Source organism: Solanum pennellii, chromosome 3 (genome assembly GCF_001406875.1).
Source record: "Solanum pennellii chromosome 3, SPENNV200".
In the NCBI taxonomy this organism is placed as follows: domain Eukaryota; kingdom Viridiplantae; phylum Streptophyta; class Magnoliopsida; order Solanales; family Solanaceae; genus Solanum; species Solanum pennellii.
The window spans coordinates 323,200-340,900 of record NC_028639.1 but is presented as its reverse complement, the minus strand read 5'-3'; the positions used below and the strand labels follow the sequence as shown (position 1 = coordinate 340,900).

Sequence of the window (17,701 nt, the reverse complement as noted above, 5' to 3'; positions counted from 1 at the left end):
GGTCAAAGTTAAAATTTATAGCTAAGTTTTAGAGTTCATTATACATATTATGCCTATTTAAAAAGTATAAAAAATGTTGTTATTTTCTTCGCTAAAAAACACTGACAAAATTTAGAAACAACTCTGATTTGTATGTATGACCAAATATAACTCTAATTTATATGTATAATCAAATATATCTCTAATTTTCAGATAAGTATTAATTTTTTGCTTAGAAAATAAAGTATGTATCTTTTTAAATTTCACAATTTTCATGATCAAACAAGCCTTTAATCAGTGACGGATGGGGAATTTTTATCAAGGAAGTTTAAAAAGAATATTAATTAAATAAATAATATTCAAAAATAAATGAATCGGATTAAACCATCGAATCAAGAAAAAAAGGATTTTTAATATTTGATTTTATAATTAGGAATTAAACTAATAAAATTCTAAACTAGTAAATGCCTCTGCCGGGATTTGAACACGCGCCTAGCAGCCGCAACAGCAAATTACTGAACCCCCAGCGCCACTGAGCTAAGTCTTTGCTATTTGTTTGGGGGGTTTAATGTATATATACACACAAATCAAAAATTTAATTATATATATAGTGTAATTTTTCGGGGAAGATAAACCCCCTTCGATCAACGTAAATTTGTCCCTGCCTTTAATTACTATTTAGACATTTGAATGGCATTTTCTTCCATCATAATGTTTTCATCATGTAGCTGTTATTTCATAATCCTTTTGAAACATGATTATATATATTATAAATACGATTTTACTGTGTAATACAAGTTTTTCTTGTTCAAATCTAAATTAAAAACTTCTAATTAAGGATCCAACCTTGAATGCTTTTTTTTTTGTGCTTTGTTTTAACATAACTATATATTTGTTAATACAATACAAATACTTACTATGTCAAATAAATTTTTCTTTATGTTTAAGTTTAAATTCAAAACTTTAACTAAGAATCTTATCTTCAACGTTATTTTTTAAAAAAAACTAAGAATCTTATCTTTGATGTTTTTTTTTTGTGCTTTTTTAAATAAAGTAAAGACAGCATACTGTTTTATCTTATGTTCTTTTCAAAGACAAAACTCTATTTCTGTGTTATTTCTACTCTTTTTTCTTTTTTCCTTTTTTTGTGTTATACCCCATTTGGAGAGGAAAAACACTTCACCTAATGAAGAAAGTGACACTTCAATAGACAAAAGTGACAATCAATTTGAATTTGTTAGGTATATCTCACCTCATGTGCGTAGAAACTTTTGTAAATTTGTCCCTTTGTTTAGAAAAATGTGCATTTGAATTAAAATAGATATATGTACAAATAAATGAAACATTGATAATATCACTTTCGAAATTGGTTAGTTATCCCTTTGTCAAAGTCGATGTTGGTGTTCAATAAAAACCTTTATGAACAGATAAGATCAACTTACATATGTAAAATTTTGTACAAATTTTATCTTTAAAAATAACTGTCCTTGGCAAAAATTATTCTAGGTAAGTTTGTACAAGTTAATACAAAAATTAGTTTTAGTGAAGAAAGGTAATATCTTTCTATTTATGTTTTCTTATATAATACTCCCTTCGTTTCAAACAGAATGACCTAGTTTGACTTAGAACGGAGTTTAAAAAAAGGAATAAGACTTTTTAATCTTATGGTTCTAAATTAAAGTTATGTCAAATGTACCAAAATGTCTTTTAATCTTGTGGTCTTAAACATGTAATGTGGAAAGTTAAACTGTTGCCAAAAAAAAAAACGGGGTCAATTTTTTTTAACAAACTAAAAAAAAATATGAACATTCTTTTTAAAACGGAGGAAGTATGATTAAAAAAAGTTAGAAGTACTTTTCATTGTTTCCTAATATCTTTGGACAAAAGTTTAAGAAATCCTACTAACAGGATCGAGTCAGGATGTAAATCCCTGAATTAAGGAATAAACTTATAACAATAAATTCTACCTACAATATTCTTTTTATTGTTTTATATAGTCTCCTAACAATCCTGAATTTGTAAAACTTTTGAAATATTTTAAAAACCTTATATTCACCGCAATACACTTTAGAATCAATAAACTTATAACAATAAATTCTGTTGAGACTTGAATTAAAATCTTCATAACATTCTGACGGAAAAAATTTACCCGCACAGGATGCATACATCAAGCTAAATTCAATTTTTATTATTATGTGATTTAATGAAGTAAAACACTTGTTAATTAATTAAAATGAATTAAAATAAACTATAAATTTAAACACATGGCATGTATGTATTGAATTTGTGTAAACACCCGATGCAGATAAATTTTATTCTATATCTCTTCAAACCGACCCTATTTAGAACATCACACTATGTTATTTGTTGGTTAAAATTAAAATTATTGGATACTTGACTTGTTCATGTGTGTATTCATTACTTACCAAAACTCCTCGATGATAATCCTGTGTCGAAGTATAAAAGAAGGGTCAAAAATTTCTTGTAGACCAGTACTGTTATCAATATAAAAATTTGAAAACAGCCTTCAATCACAGGGCTTCAAATGAAAGAGATCCAGTATTGCCATCTCCACTTCAAACTTCTCTATACAAGCTTTCTTTTTTAACAAAATGTTGCAGTAAGCAGTTGAGCCAATTGAACATGGATACTTTAGTCGATGCATATTGTCGACTAAACGAAAGCATATGCTACATGCTCTTCGGAGCATCTCCAAATCATACCCTAGTGAAGCCAGAATACCGGTTTAAGTGTTGCTGGCAAGGCACTAGCCTTTGCATCATCGCAACGAGACTTGAAACCTTAACATGGGATGCATCCAAATTTCACGTCAAGCAGCTTCCTAAACTATGGAAGGTGTATAAAACCTGCACCGAATGAGCAATACACGTAGAAGCTTTATACCTCATTTTTTTCAAGAGCCACCAGATGACATTTCGATATTTTGAAACCATCCATCATTTATTTCCAAATGATGCATTATGTTCCACGAACTTCCATGAAGGTATGGCAACATTAGACATGGGTTTTCCTAACTCGAGCAGTCCCTTCAGCCATTTAATTTTGTTCACAAGTTCCTCCAAATCCAATATCGCTGCCTCTGTCGTGTCAGAACCAGTTGAATGTAACTGAACTCCATCACTGGTTCTGAACTTCTTCAAAGGACAACTTGAATAGCTAACGTTTTCAGTTGGCCCAGCGGTGGTGTTTGCTAGATCAACTCCAGTACACGAACCAGAACCTTTATCTGAAAAAAAGGATTCCTTTGTCGATTCATCTGCAGTATGGGAACTAGAACAAATGTCTGACCGCCTCACTTTCTTCAATGTGTTCACAGCTGCCTCCTTAGGGAGATCTATGATCGGGGGTCGTTCTGCTAAGTCTGTATCATCCGAGGCAGGCGACAAGTTTGCAGTTGAATGAGTAGAGAAAGAGAGATCTGATGAATATCCAGTTCTCCCTTTACTCATAGAATGTAACACTGCAATGAACATGATGAGCATGTCAACTATAAAAATGCAGGATTTTCTTTACAGAAATGATTTTTCTTTCTACAAAGAAAAGGGAGACATCAGAATTAGTTGAAATGCACTGCAGCTGTGATTCAGTGGCACTATACAGGCCAAAGATCACGCTAAAAAGCACCTTATATCAATGATACAGCCGTATCACACGAAAAAGGGATAGTTTGGTGCACTAAGTTCCTGCTATGCGCAGGGTCCCAGGAACAGCTGGACCTCAAGGATCTTTAGTATGCAGCCCTACCTACAGTTTTGCAAGAGGTTGTTTCCACAATTCAAACCCGTGACCTCCTGGTCACATGGCAGCAACTTTACCAGTTACGAGAAGGCTCCCCTTCACTAGGAAATGCGCATAAAGCAAATAAATGCGCATTTCACTTCTTTATCGTTGACACAACCATGCAGAAAGTTTCTAAGTAGAATACACGAGTGGGATGCAAAAGTCATTGATGCCTTTCACGTTCGTGAAAACACAGGACTTCAAGAAGCTGCTAAAATGGCTTAGCAAATGTTTAACTCTCTAAGGGGCTAAAGGAAATTCATAGTGTTCTTTTAGCCATTTCTTTCCCTTGATTCCACTGGAAAATAAGGCACTTAATCAACTATATTTAAACTATGGATAGCAACTGGCATCCCTTTAGAGCATCTCAATTAAGTTCTATCAGAGCAACCACATAATGCATATTGAAGTTATGTCCCAAAATCCACAGTTTTATGAAGTAAACGGCTTCTCCACAAAATATTTTCATTTCTTTTGATAAAAAAGATAAAGTTTTGTGGACAGACAATGGAAGGACATTATAGTTACCTCGGTTGACAGGTTGAATTAGTTGAGCACATCGACGTACACCATCCTGCAATTGTCGTGAAACAAATTATAGGCAGAAAGAAGCATCAAAAGGGGCAGCTACACCAGAAAAAAATTCAGATAGCAAATTTCCAACACTAGACCTGATGGTTAAGATGCATTGACCTTATTCAGATAAAATCTCCTTTGAGGTAAAAGATGCAATTATCAAAAAATTGCAATACAAGAACCAGCATCTTCACTTTTTGGTTTCATTTTTAGATGCTATTTGGGGGGTTTTCTTGGAAGGAGGGTGATGGCTAGTAGATAAGATAAAAAAATCTACAGAAGTACCAAAAAGAAGCTGGAGACGACACGGAAGGAGAAAGAGGAGACAGAAGGATGAAACATGTGATGAGGAAGAACTGAGAAATCCCCAAGAGACCGGCACAATTCGAATCTCAGTAGATAATGGGCCACCACGTACCCTTCTACACATTAATACCAAGCTTTTGCTGGTGGCAGACTTAGAAACATGATGTGCCTAACCCATACATCAAGCACCACACTCTTACCAGTAGACCAACAGTGGGGGCCAAATTTTAAAGATTGTCTACCATATTATATTATTTTGTAGGGAAAAAGAAACATAATAAAAAGAAACACATGAAAATGAGCATAGGGAAGAACCTGGGATGTAGGCACAGTCCAACCAAAATCTGGAGACCATTCTAAGGATGGACGCAAATCCTTGAAAGAAACTTCATAAAGTGCACCTTCACCCACAGGAGGTGGTGTCAATGCCAACTATGAAAACACAAGAGTAGAACATTATTGAAAATGAAGTCCTTGGACTAGCAAAGAACAGTCTAGACATTAGGCATAAAGATATATCTATGATTATACATACTGATTATATTTGAACTTATACTGGAGAGCTGGTCCTCATCAAGTAATCCTTCTTTTACTACCAAAAAGGCATAGTTTCCTTTTTTAGATTTTCAGTTTTCTTTTTAGGTATCGAGTGTTTACTGAACTTCATGTTCAAAATAAAATCTAAAAGATGACAGCAGCCGAACAGGTAACCAGCCAGTTAATACGGAATGTAAAAGAAATTATTACCTCAGCTTCATTGTTGCCAAGTAACTTTGTCAGATGTCCAGACCAATAACAGCCATTAGCCCACCAATCAACCAAATCACCTGCCTGCCAATTACCATCAACAACTACTGTAGCTTCAGAAATTGAACTGACATTTGATACTTCATTTTTGACCTTGACTAAAGGATACTGCGGTCGCAGCATTAGTTGTGTTTTCTCCTTCAACTTCCCGACATTATATGGGGGATTTTGATACAGCTTGGTCCAAGTCAGTTCTGTAACAGCAAGGGTTGAAACAATTAACATGCATTGGTAGATACAAATATAGCAAGAGTCTTGTCTGAAAACACATCTCTTTTTTTATCAGTCCAAGTCAGAATTTCATTGATAATACATCCAGTAGATGCTGGAGATTACATCAGTGGGCAACAAAAGAGAGTTTTCCAGTGAACCTTCCTGTATGCATTCTAAGGAGCTAACAAAGTCGAAATATTCATTGAAACTATTTACAGTGTCAAGTTCACTATGACATAAACGGTTCACAAGGCATTAGTTTTCAGCTAAAATACCTAATTCTCTATTTACTAAACGAGAAAGTATCTAACAGTGTAAAGATAAAATATTCCATTCTCAGTTTAGCTTCCATCCGTCTATACCATTATGCCTATTCTTGGACAAGCTTAACATATTGAACTTGACCACACTATAGCATAAAAGGGAATGAAGCAGGGCTGGGTCTGGATTTCTCTATTTTGATTTTTGTATTATCATGCATAGGCATAATCAAGATACTAAACCGTTTTAAATGATGAAACCAACACATCAGAGAACATACTTTCATCTGGATAATCGAAGTACTCCAACAGGGCATTCCAATGTCCTTTTCTGCAGCTAATCTTCTGTATCTGGTACAGTAGGAAAGAAATAGTAAATGCAATGTACTCTACTTCTTTATCAGTAAATGACTTTCCTCATCAAAACATACAAGTAACCTCAACAAGGTCTGGAGAACTGACAAAAGTTTTGGTTCCAAATGTAATTACAGCAATAGTGGCTTTCGATAAATAGAGCACTATGTAAAAGATAAATGCAGCAGTTAACAAAAGTTTTACCACCTAGAATGCAACTAGAGAGTTGTAAAGAATAAGTTAAAAATAAAAAATAATATGGTTGAGAATGTTAAAAGATATACCATTATGTATTTATACAATTGTCTTATTAACTTGAATAATAATCCAAGTAAAAATACAACAACAATCCTAATCAATAAACTGCCTAAAGTTCATGTTGTTTCCTTATGCAAAATACATATTGTTTCCTTATGCATAATACATATTTATCTAATTTTTAATTACAACTTCCTTGATTATACACATGTCTAGTCCTAATCTCAGGTACATTCTTCTGTTCAAATTGTTAAGGTCCATAAATGATGCTACCCAGCCCAACCCCAACCCTCCCAAGAAAAAGCCCCACTCTGGTCTGGAATGTTCAAAAACTATGCTCCAATTTTGCCACGTTACATCTTGCAATTGGACCTTGATGTGCAACAAGAACAATAAATCAAATGTGATCCCATATGTGAGGTTTGGAAAGGGTAAAGTATAAACAGACCTTTACCCCAACCTTGCAAAGACAGAGAGGTTGTTTCTTGTAGACACGTTGCTCACAGACGATGAAAAAGAGGTAGTAGTAGACATAAATAACAATGAGTTAAATAGGATAGAGATAATAAAGGCTAAGGAAATAGATATAATAATAGAAATCCAAGAATAAGATACAAGACTAATATTAATACTCCGAGAATAGAAAAGAAACATCTTCAACTACCTAGTAACCTTCTGCCCTATATCTCAACCTACACACCCTCTGATCAAGGAACGTGTCCTCAGTGAGCTAAAATTGTGTCATGTCTTGCCTAAACCCCTAACCTCAATGCTTCTTCGCCTAATCTCTACACATTCTCAAGCCCACTATAGTCAACCTCTAACATCTACTCTTCACATGTCACTTCCCCGCATCTTGAACTCCATAGGGTCACTTCCACCTTGTCCCAAATATCTTTGTTCCTAATCTAATATTTCCTAACAAATTCACACATCCATCTCAACATCCTCATCTTTACCACTCTCATCTTCCGTACATTTAAGTTGTTGATTGGCTAACAATCTGCCTCATAAAACACCAGTCTAGTTACTTTGTAGAACTTACCTCAAGTCTTGGCAGTACATTCTTATCACGCATAAGAAGTAATGCCTCCATTTCATTAATGTGACACCTCATTAATCTCCACATTATCATGGGTTACTAACCCAATTACTTCAGCCTCACAACCACATCCACTTCATAAGTCACATTACTAAACTTAAACTCCAAGCATTTAGTTTCGGTTTTGCTCAACTAGAAACCCTTACTCCAATGTTTGTCTCCAAAATTTCAACCTCGCTATAACTCTGTCTCACATCTTGTCAAGTATGCCATCTACAAATAACATGCACCATCACATCACAACTAACATGTGTTATTTTAGTACTTCCATTAATGCAAGTAAAAATGAGCTACGAGTGGATCCCTAATGCAACCTCTTCATGATAGGAAAGTGTTTCAAGTTTTCTTCCATACTCTTAACCCAAGTCTCAACATCATCATGTATATTCTTAATCATCGAAGTGTAAGCTAAGGGAACACCTCTAACCTCCAATTATCTCTAACGAACGTCCCTAAAGATTTTGTTAAATGCTTTCTCCAACACCATCTACAAGTCCCTCTTACTTTCCCTTCCTTTCCCTATACCACTGACCTCATTACAACATGAATGACTTTTGTAGTCAATACACAAGGCATAAAAACAAAGTGATTCCCGAAAATAGACACTTTTCCACACCTTTGCTTCCACTACTCTTTTTTATGTCACTGTTGTTCTTATAAAAGGAAATCTTCATGCTCCACCTTTGTTCTTTGGTACAACGTCGTAAAATAACATTAAACATCCTACTAAATCACCCCAAACTTGCTATGCTCGCATCCTTCCAAATTTCCATCAAGACTCCCACCTCTCTTCCCTGGTTCATGTAAGGCATAGCCCCCATTTCACCTCAATCTTAACCTACAATCTTAAACGACTTGTTGGGCGCTTTAAATTATCCAACAAAATGTTCATTTTTATTTTCCCTTATTCATTCAAGAATTTATGGAGGTATATATCTCATCGACGTCTAATATACACCTTTTACGCTAGTGCTCACCTTGTCTTTGAAGCACCTCACTTGATCTAAGTCATGCACCTTACTCTCTCATCTTAACATGTACCACTTTTTATCCCATTTATATCCACAAGTTCTTAATACGAATATCCAAATGTTGCAATATTTGCTGCTAGCTTTGCCTTATTCAACTTCTTACACTACCCTTATCCATCCTTTAGTCATCCTCATCATTGCTCTCCTCTAGATTCATATACGTTTGTTTTTTGAACTTCCACTTTTCCTTTGGACCTTTTCATTCAACCACTACCAATTCACCACCAAAGTAACCCTTTTGAGACCTTTAGCACCTCTCTAGTTTCTTCCTTAATGCAATTCAATGTCGTGGACCACATACTGCTTGTGTCCACTCCTCCAGTCTCTTATAGCTAGCGAATCCAACTTCTCGCAAATGTCAAAAGGTTGCGGTCTTTATTGTTGTAACTACTAACTTTGCCTTTTTCAACTTTTTATACCATCTTTATCCATCCTTAAGTCACCCTCGTCATTGCTCTCCCCTAACTTCGTTTTTTGGACTTCCACTTATCCCTGGACCTTTTCATTCCACCACCAATTCACTATGTCCGCCAAGTAACCCTTTGAGATCCTTAGCACCTCTATAGTTTCTTCCCTAATACAAGTCAATGTCGTGAACCACATACTAGCGCCCACTCCTCTAGTACCTTATAGCCAACGGTTCCAACTTCTCCCAACTCATAAGCATTGTCCTTGGTCAAGGCTCTTAACTTGATCTTAGGTTGAGCATACACAACCCTTTATCTCAACTTCTTAATCTTCAAATCAATGTTGGATCATGAGATCGTAAAAGAGGATTAAGATAACACAAAATTATACAGTAACGGTATTTCACAAAAATCTCATACATTTAAGAGCTAATTACATCATCTCTTGAAAGTTTCCCAAACTATAAAAAACTATAAAAATCTTGAATATTCCATTGCTCTCAAAGTACACCTCTTAATTATCCAATCCAATGTTAATGATAATTTACTTAATGAGAGTGATGTATCTGAGAAGGGATAGAAGTGTATTCGAGAGGAATTCGATGTCTCCGAGTGTGATAGAGATATATCCGAAACAGGATAAAGATGCAACCAAGTGGAAATGGGAATGTATTCCAGATGGGATAGAAATATATCTGAGATGAGATAGGCGAAATATATAATATGCCCTCTAACTTGACTTCATTTCACATTTATACCCTCCAACTTCAAGTGTGCTTAAGTAGACACTTAAACTTGTATAAAGTTGAACAAATAGATAAATGAGTCCTATGTAACATAATACACATAGGACACCATGTAGGGTGCAAATAACCATGTAGGATGCCACATAAGATATGTGTGTGTTTTTGTTCAATTATATATAATTTTAAGTTCTACTTGTGTATATTCAAAGTTGAAAAACATAAATATAAAATGAGATGAGAGTTAAAAGGGCATATTTATGTATTATGTCTTTTTTTTATGGTGAAAATTTTAGTGATTTCATTTAATTTTTCCACAAGATAACCATGATCTTATTCTACAAAAATTTGAAACTAACAAAAATTATTGAACAAATTCATGATTATCTATCCAACATGCACGCATTAAACTACGAGTTTGCAAGCACCAAGCTCACATTAGAATCGAACTTTTCTTTTCGTACCTTACATCGAAACCATGCCCCACGAAATCCATTCTCAAAAGATTGTGCTTCAGCGGATTGCCCAACTTTGAAAGGCAATTGATCCTCCTTCCCCATGATATCAGCACTAGATTGAACCTATAATAAGGCTATCTTGCTTCTTAGGGGTATTTTCCGGGTACAACCTGAGGTAGTAAGTGGGTGTTTAGCCCTAACAATAAAAATAGATTACTTTTATTTGAAATTTTCAAAATTCAAATTGAAATTGAGTATGGTCATATTTTCCCCAAATATATTTAGAGTTTGAATGTACCTTTGCTAAATATGATGTATACCCTCAATTACTAATAAAATAATCATTGAACTAGTCTAATTTACCCTACATATACTTAAATTTACTCTAAAAGACTAATATCTTTAAATAAATAGTCATATAATATCATTAATTAGATCTTATATATAAGTTGTTACATATTATTATGATACTTTTTTGTATAATCAAACTTTTTAAAGTTTATATGTTGAAAAATATAATCTTAAGCATTTTAAGATTTCACACATGAAGTTTAAATCTTAGATCCACCTCTAACGTGCGACTAATTCCTTAACTTAGATGGTTAAGATTATATTTCAAACATCAACAAAAAAAATATTAGAAAGAAGGTAAAGAAGAAGATGAAGAAGAGTCTTAAACAAGACGGTCTCATCGTATTTTTCATCTAGACCTCGTACATTCAACATAAACATATTTATAATTTTTAAGAAAATATATGAGTTCAATACTAAAATGTGAAGATTAAACTCTTACATTCAACTTCAAGGTAAGGTTATCTCAAACCTACTTGGATGTTGAACATTTGGCTTTTAAACTTGTAGCTTTGATTTATTTTATCAATCTAATTTAAAACTAAATACTTCTTAATTTATCCAAACACTAAAAATAGTAATTGAAGATTATTTTGGTTTAAAAGTATTAAAAATAAGTCAATCCAAATAAGTTTTTTCACATCTTTATTAAACTAGAATTAAATTTGAAGCATCAATATAACAATTAAAACAATCAAAAGATGTGGTATAGTAAATAATTTTTTTTTTCTTTAACTAAAAGTCTCGGATTCAATCCTTACTTATAAAGGAATTCTTGATAAGAAGCATCATTCTTGAATGATGAATGAGATCCTATCCAACTCAAATACAAAATAATCAAACTCTAACATAGATATCAAATATCGATTAAATGAAACATAAAAAAAATAATTAAGAAAAATATGAAAAAGGATCCTTAAATGAGATCATGTTGTATCGAATTCATATGAACCCAATAGTATCAACATCAACTTAAATCTATGAATAAAAATTCATTCAAATCACAACAATTAGCATATATAAGTTTATAGTTTTCAAAATATCATGAATAAGAATCTTAAAACACAAATTCTAAAAAAATTTAAATCCTAGATCCACTTTTAACATAAAGTTAAAAAAATTTCAAACAATTAAAAAGATAAAGAAGAATCCCCAAATAATATACCTCTAGATCTGCTCAAGTGAATGAACTTTTTTTCTTTTCAGATCTATGGAGAGAGAAAAAAAATTGTGGCTGCAGAAAAAAATTATAAGATAAGAACAAAGAGAAAACCCTAATTCAATTTTCTTTATCCATTCTGTCCCTTATATACTCCCAAACTGAAACCAACTCAAGGATACATTCTAGAATCTTCCACCACATGCAAATGGACACGTCATCATTTAGCAAATTCAGTAAACGACGCCGTACACCTAAAATTTCTACTAAAATTCAGTTATGCTCATCCTCTCTCCTTCTTTATCCAACTCTGTGAGCCATTGAATGGTTGGAGGAATTGTTTTACAACTTACAGGGAAGTCAACATCAGATCCAAGTGGATCGAAGAACTGTGAAACTGAAAAAAAAGGTAAAGGTGGGCTACAATTTTTTTTAACCTATGAAAATTGTATGAAAGTTCTCAAATCAAGGTTATTTATTTAGAAATCAATTATTTTGAAATCAATTATTCTATACATATTGATAATTTATGTTATTAATATGGAATAAATTTTGTATCGAAAACTCAGTTACACGTTTTAACTATCATAACGAGGTGAATTTATCACCAACTTGATATGTACAACACTACTTTCAGAGTATGTGGTGTACTACACTTGCTGCTGCATCAGCGCCGTGTCAGAAATTGTCTTTTGTACTTTCTTTTCTTTATTACTTAAGTTTTATTTTATTAATTATATTTTACACTAATTCATTCCTAATAAATTATTAAAATTCTCTAATAATTATGTCTTCTTTATAGTAAAATGATAAAGAAGAAACTTTTAGCAATGGTCACCAAGAAAATTGCCCACAATCTGGAGTTTAGTTGTGGAGTTGAAGAATACTTTCATTCCGTTGGCTAGTCATTGAAAATAAGCTTCCATTGTTATTTGTTGTGGTTTGTAATTGTACATATTTTCAGATCTTGGCATATATGTTCTTCTTGAAGGTTTCTAAGAAAAATTAAGATAATAGAAAAATAATTTTCTTTCCATTTTCAATCGTTCACTCGATTCACTTAAAAATGTTGTCAAAACTTCAGCGATTGAAACCTACCACAATTTTCCTCCTATTTGAAGTAATTTTTTCTTTGTTGCTTTTCTTATTGATTTATTTTAAGCTTTGTGGGTGTGAAGAAGATGAGGACAATGAGGTGTGAAGAATAAGAGATGTAAGGGTGGGTGAAATATTAGATTTTTAATTTTTTTTACTTTAATAATTATTTGACACAAATAATTTTTTTTAATTATTATTATTATTTTGTCATGTCAGCTTTAGGGGTAAACAAATTCACTTTTAAATAGCAGAGGTGTTTAATAAGTCGTCCTAATAGTTTAAATGTGTAACTGACTTTTTTGTACAAATTCAAGGTGGGATCTATGCTTTTTTCCCTATACATTACTTGTTAATTAATTTCGATTCGTATATGAAGATTTTACATTGGGAGTTGTCAAAATTGTAATATTTTATGGTTTGCTGATTTTGAATTCAGATATAAAATTTTCATTTGTAATTACTACTTTGTAGCGACTAAATTAAATTCTTTAAGAAAATTTCATTTTTGAGTTTTAGAATTTGAAAACATTTAAAGGAAAAAGGACAAACATATCCTCGAATTATACCCTTCAGTATATTTTTTAGTACATCATTGTCCTTACCGTTCAAAATTTAGAGCATGTATACTATTTATACTAACAGTTATATATGTATCTTAATCTTATCCATTGACTCAAAATTTATTAAAATTTTACAAAAATTACAAGCTCTACCCGAATTAATTTTAAAAATCCACCAAATGCGTAATACCCACGCCCTAAAAATATAACTCAAAATCCGCAAATCAAATCACTCCCAAAACCTAATTTCTTCTGAATGATTGTTGGTATAACAAAGAGTTGCCCTAATTTAGTGTATCTTGTACCTAATATCTTATTTAACTCGTAAGAAAAAGTTCTTTCTGTATGCATTTTTGAAATCAGTATATCACATAGATGAAAATACATGATAGCATCCTAAAACCACAACTCGTTTGTGCCTCCGTCGTGACTAGTAAGCTTGACTTGGAGTTTTCTTATTTCCAAGTAGAATTATTTATTACCAAATATTCTTTTGCTATTTTTTGCAGAAAGATTTCTATTTCAAAAAATGAATTAATTAATTCTTAATTAGTAGGTGAAGATTAGAGAAGATTGGAGAAGAAATTAGGATTTTAGGAGTGAATTGATTTAGGGGTTTTGAGTTATATTATTCAGTCTGGATATTATGTATTTGGATGGGTTTTTAAAATTAATTCGCGTGAAATTTCAAATTTTGGGTAGAAACTTAATAAATTTCGGATCAATTGATTAAATTAAGATATGTGTACCACCGTTAGTATAAAGGGTACTTACGCTTTAAAATTTGGACGGTAAAAACACTGATGTACTAACATGAAACGATAGTTTAGGAGTATATTTGTTCTTTTTCCCAACATTCAAATTAATTGATTTGAGCTATAAAAATAACTTGACGGATGAGAATATAGATCTATGGACAATCATTGCAAAAGAACTTCAAAGCTTAAGTATGAATACTTGGATTTGCCGATGAATTCATCTTCTCCGATGATTACTTCCTCGTTGTCACCGGCTCATTTGATGAGTTTTCTCTAACAAATATAAATATGACTTAAGTTATAAGTCATATGTTGTCCCTTAAAGTTGTCCGCATATTTAACTTAGACACCTGAAACATGGATTGTGCATATTAAACATCTCATTTATTCAAAAGTCAATTTTCATTAGACACAAAATGCTGACATGACAAAAAATGTGTGCTTTACTATTATACACCTTGATTAATTATTATTATTATTTTAGAAAAAAGAAAAAGGAAGAGTCATCTTTTTCCCTGTCTCAATATTTCACTTTTTGGAACTATTCTCAATTTCTTAACCACCATTTCTATCAGTTGTTTTACACATACACCCCTTCCACGTCTCTCTTTCTCTCACTCTCTACAGTTCAAAAGGGTTCTGAATATATTTGAACTTTGATCGAAATTGTTGTAATAATCTCAAACTTTGAGCAGGACCTATTACCTCATTGCACTATTTAATAGTGTATTTTAAAGGTATATATGTGCCCGCATGCACATGATACTATTTTAATAATGCAATTTTATGATTTTCACGTGGACACATATATACCTTTAAAAAACAATATTAAATAGTACAGGGGTAAAAGATCCTTCCCAAAGTTTGGGATTACAACAATTTCAGTCAAAGTTTAATATACTTCAGACTTTTTTCCCTTCTTTTTTTCTTATGAAAATTTACGTCTCAAATATTTTAACGAAGCTTCATTTGTTCCGATGAGAAAAATATGATTTGAACTTTTTTCGGACAAAAGTTTGTTATTATATTTTGTAATTCTAATAAATAATTACTAATGGAAAGAAGATAAAAGCTATGAATGGTAGCTTTTGATGCTATCAAAATGAAAGAAATTGAGTATTTAGCTTGAGTGGACAGTAATGGTGTACTGTCTACACTGGTGAAAAGGAAATAAATTAAATGAAGGAGAAAAAAGAGGCAGGGTGATAATTTTCAGGCGGAGTCGGTGAAGAAGAAGCAGGTCTTGAAAAAGAAGAAGGGAGGGGGAGGGTTAATTCAAATATAAGTTTTTATTTTTATAAAATTATTTTTTGATTATTTAAATTGAGTTATTTTCTAAAAAAAGATGAATAAAATGATATGTGTCATCATGTCATTGGTACGCATGTTATATATTCGTATTTGAGATACTTGCATATTAGTGTTTGAGATGCATGTATCTTGTGTTTGTCAACGAATTATTTTATGCCAAATAGGTATAAATTTATTAATATTGAAATGTTCAATAGGTACAAGACTACATTGAGGTGTCTCAGTGAAATATACAGATAAATTTAATGGGCCGTACATGACCTAATCCTATAAACATTAACATCCATCAAAGATTAGGGTTGTTGGAATTATTGTTTCTTCTTCTCCATAAAAGAGCAAGGGAAAGAGAATGAAATACACTCTTTGTGCCATGTCATCACAATAATAAAATATTTCTTTTCATTTGTTTTTTGCTTCTCAGTCTTTCAAAAAGAATGAAATATGACATATCATCACTTAAAGGGTTAATTTTTTTGTGTTAAAATTGTTTAAAGATGTAGTAAGACCCTCGTAAAAAATAAATGTATGGTTGAAAAACTGATCATTGTTTAGAGGGAACATTTGAGTATTTTCTCTAATTTAAAATAAGTGATATGTTGAAAGTTCAAGAGAATTGCTATAACCTCTTTGTCATGTTTGTCTTTCACTCAATAAATTTTTCAAATATTTTACTTTTTAAAAATAAAAAATAAAAAAAGTAACAATTTGAAAAATAATTTTTTTTGGGATAATACATAAATATTCCTAACATACCCCAAATTTTAAGTGAAATACCTAAACTTAATAAGGATTATATTACCCTTAAACTTATTTTTTCTATGATCTGACTCTACTTTGTTAAGGCGAGTGAAAACATTATTGAAACACTAATAACCAGTGAAAAGGGATCACATGTCTTTAATAAACTTGAAATTGTGACTATTTCTTGCAAATTTCAAATTTGCAACAACTTTACTTCTTCGTTTTTCTTCCTATGTTGTTGTAATTTCACGCTAAATTATTTGAAAAAAAATCTCCAGATCGCTCAAAATGTCATTTGAGCTCTTCTCTACGTCCTGCTTCATTTGAGATACTACCCACCTAAAACGAAAGTAATATTTTCCTCTTACTATATATAGTTTTATTCATTTCCTCATTTCTGCTTCTTCACCTCTAATAATGTCATACTTCAACAATTTACTTACTATAAGTTTGGAGAATTGTTACAACAAATACCTCTTAAATAGCAAACAATGAATACTAAAATTATTGTAATCAAAAGCATAAAAACGGTAGATATCAAAAATAGATTGATATGTATTTCATTCGTATCAAAATAAATGTTATATAGGTAAAATCATGTTTGTTAAGAAACTAATAAACATAATGGGTGGTTAATTTAAATTATTTCTATAATAACTCTCTTGAAAATTGAACACAAAAAGAATTGATCAAAATATTTAATTATGGTTAAAAGACATAATATTAATTTTCATCTTGAATTAGATATAAAATTTGCTATGAAATTACTAACTAGGAAAACAATATATAATTATTTTAAACTATATAGAGAATTACTATTAATTACATATCCTGTAATCCTTCATATGTATTTAAAATTATATTTCTTAAAAATGCATTCTAGTAACATTAATTGAGGCAACATCCTAAATGTGAGTCTCCATGGTAAATATTATTATTTTTTGTCCACCTTTGATTGTCACTATTTTCTTTTTAGAGTCAAATATAAGAATTTTAACTGATATCTTATGATATATTTTTTATTATATTGATATTTAAAAATTGTAATTTGTATAACTTTTCATATTGTTTTTTAATATCTATTTTTTATTTAAAATATCAAATTAATGTAATTTAATTTAACTTTAAAAATTAATCAAATTAACTTTCGAAAACTTAACATAACAATTAAAAGTGGACGGATAGAATAATAAAAATATAAAAATGTCTATGTTTAATAAATTTAAAGACCCAATAATGATTAATATATATTTAAAAGATTTCATGAATCTACCTTGTACACAACGAGGTTTGTTAAATGTCTTAAAAGAAACTATATAAATTAAATATACATTCCAAATATAATTATTCAAATCACGAATTTTTTAAAAAATATTATATATCCAAACGTTATTTTGAGTTCCCTAGCGGATTATCCATAAGATACAC

General features: G+C 31.5%; 1 protein-coding gene across 4 annotated transcripts; it reads right to left on the bottom strand.

Annotated features, from left to right (window-relative positions):
* Positions 1 to 2,281: 2,281 nt before the first annotated feature.
* On the bottom strand, positions 2,282 to 11,934 carry LOC107015055. 4 transcript variants are annotated; one of them, XM_027915149.1, is made up of 8 exons: positions 11,812 to 11,930; positions 10,302 to 10,491; positions 6,224 to 6,293; positions 5,563 to 5,663; positions 5,410 to 5,493; positions 4,978 to 5,094; positions 4,309 to 4,354; positions 2,282 to 3,460 (listed from the first exon to the last, which is right to left on the bottom strand). In XM_027915149.1, exons 2-8 carry the CDS (start codon positions 10,395 to 10,397, stop codon positions 2,937 to 2,939), a joined length of 1,038 nt encoding a protein of 345 aa, XP_027770950.1. In that variant the 5' UTR covers positions 10,398 to 10,491; positions 11,812 to 11,930; the 3' UTR covers positions 2,282 to 2,936. The 4 variants fall into 4 exon arrangements, with proteins under 4 accessions (XP_027770950.1, XP_015070702.1, XP_027770949.1 ...); XM_015215216.2 differs by having other exon boundaries at positions 5,410 to 5,663; positions 10,302 to 10,465; positions 11,812 to 11,934; XM_027915148.1 differs by having other exon boundaries at positions 5,410 to 5,663; positions 11,812 to 11,929.
* Between the last annotated feature and the right edge of the window lie 5,767 nt (positions 11,935 to 17,701).

What these genes read in the sequence shown, in the direction of transcription:
- LOC107015055 (XM_015215216.2), bottom strand. Translation starts at nt 10,397, where the DNA reads ATGGGGAAGGAGGATCAATTGCCTTTCAAAGTTGGGCAATCCGCTGAA. An exon ending in CTTCGATTATCCAGATGAAA is followed by an intron (nt 5,664 to 6,223) that starts GTATGTTCTCTG and finishes TTGCTGTTACAG; the next exon opens with AACTGACTTGGACCAAGCTG. An exon ending in TTGGCAACAATGAAGCTGAG is followed by an intron (nt 5,095 to 5,409) that starts GTAATAATTTCT and finishes GTGTTTTCATAG; the next exon opens with TTGGCATTGACACCACCTCC.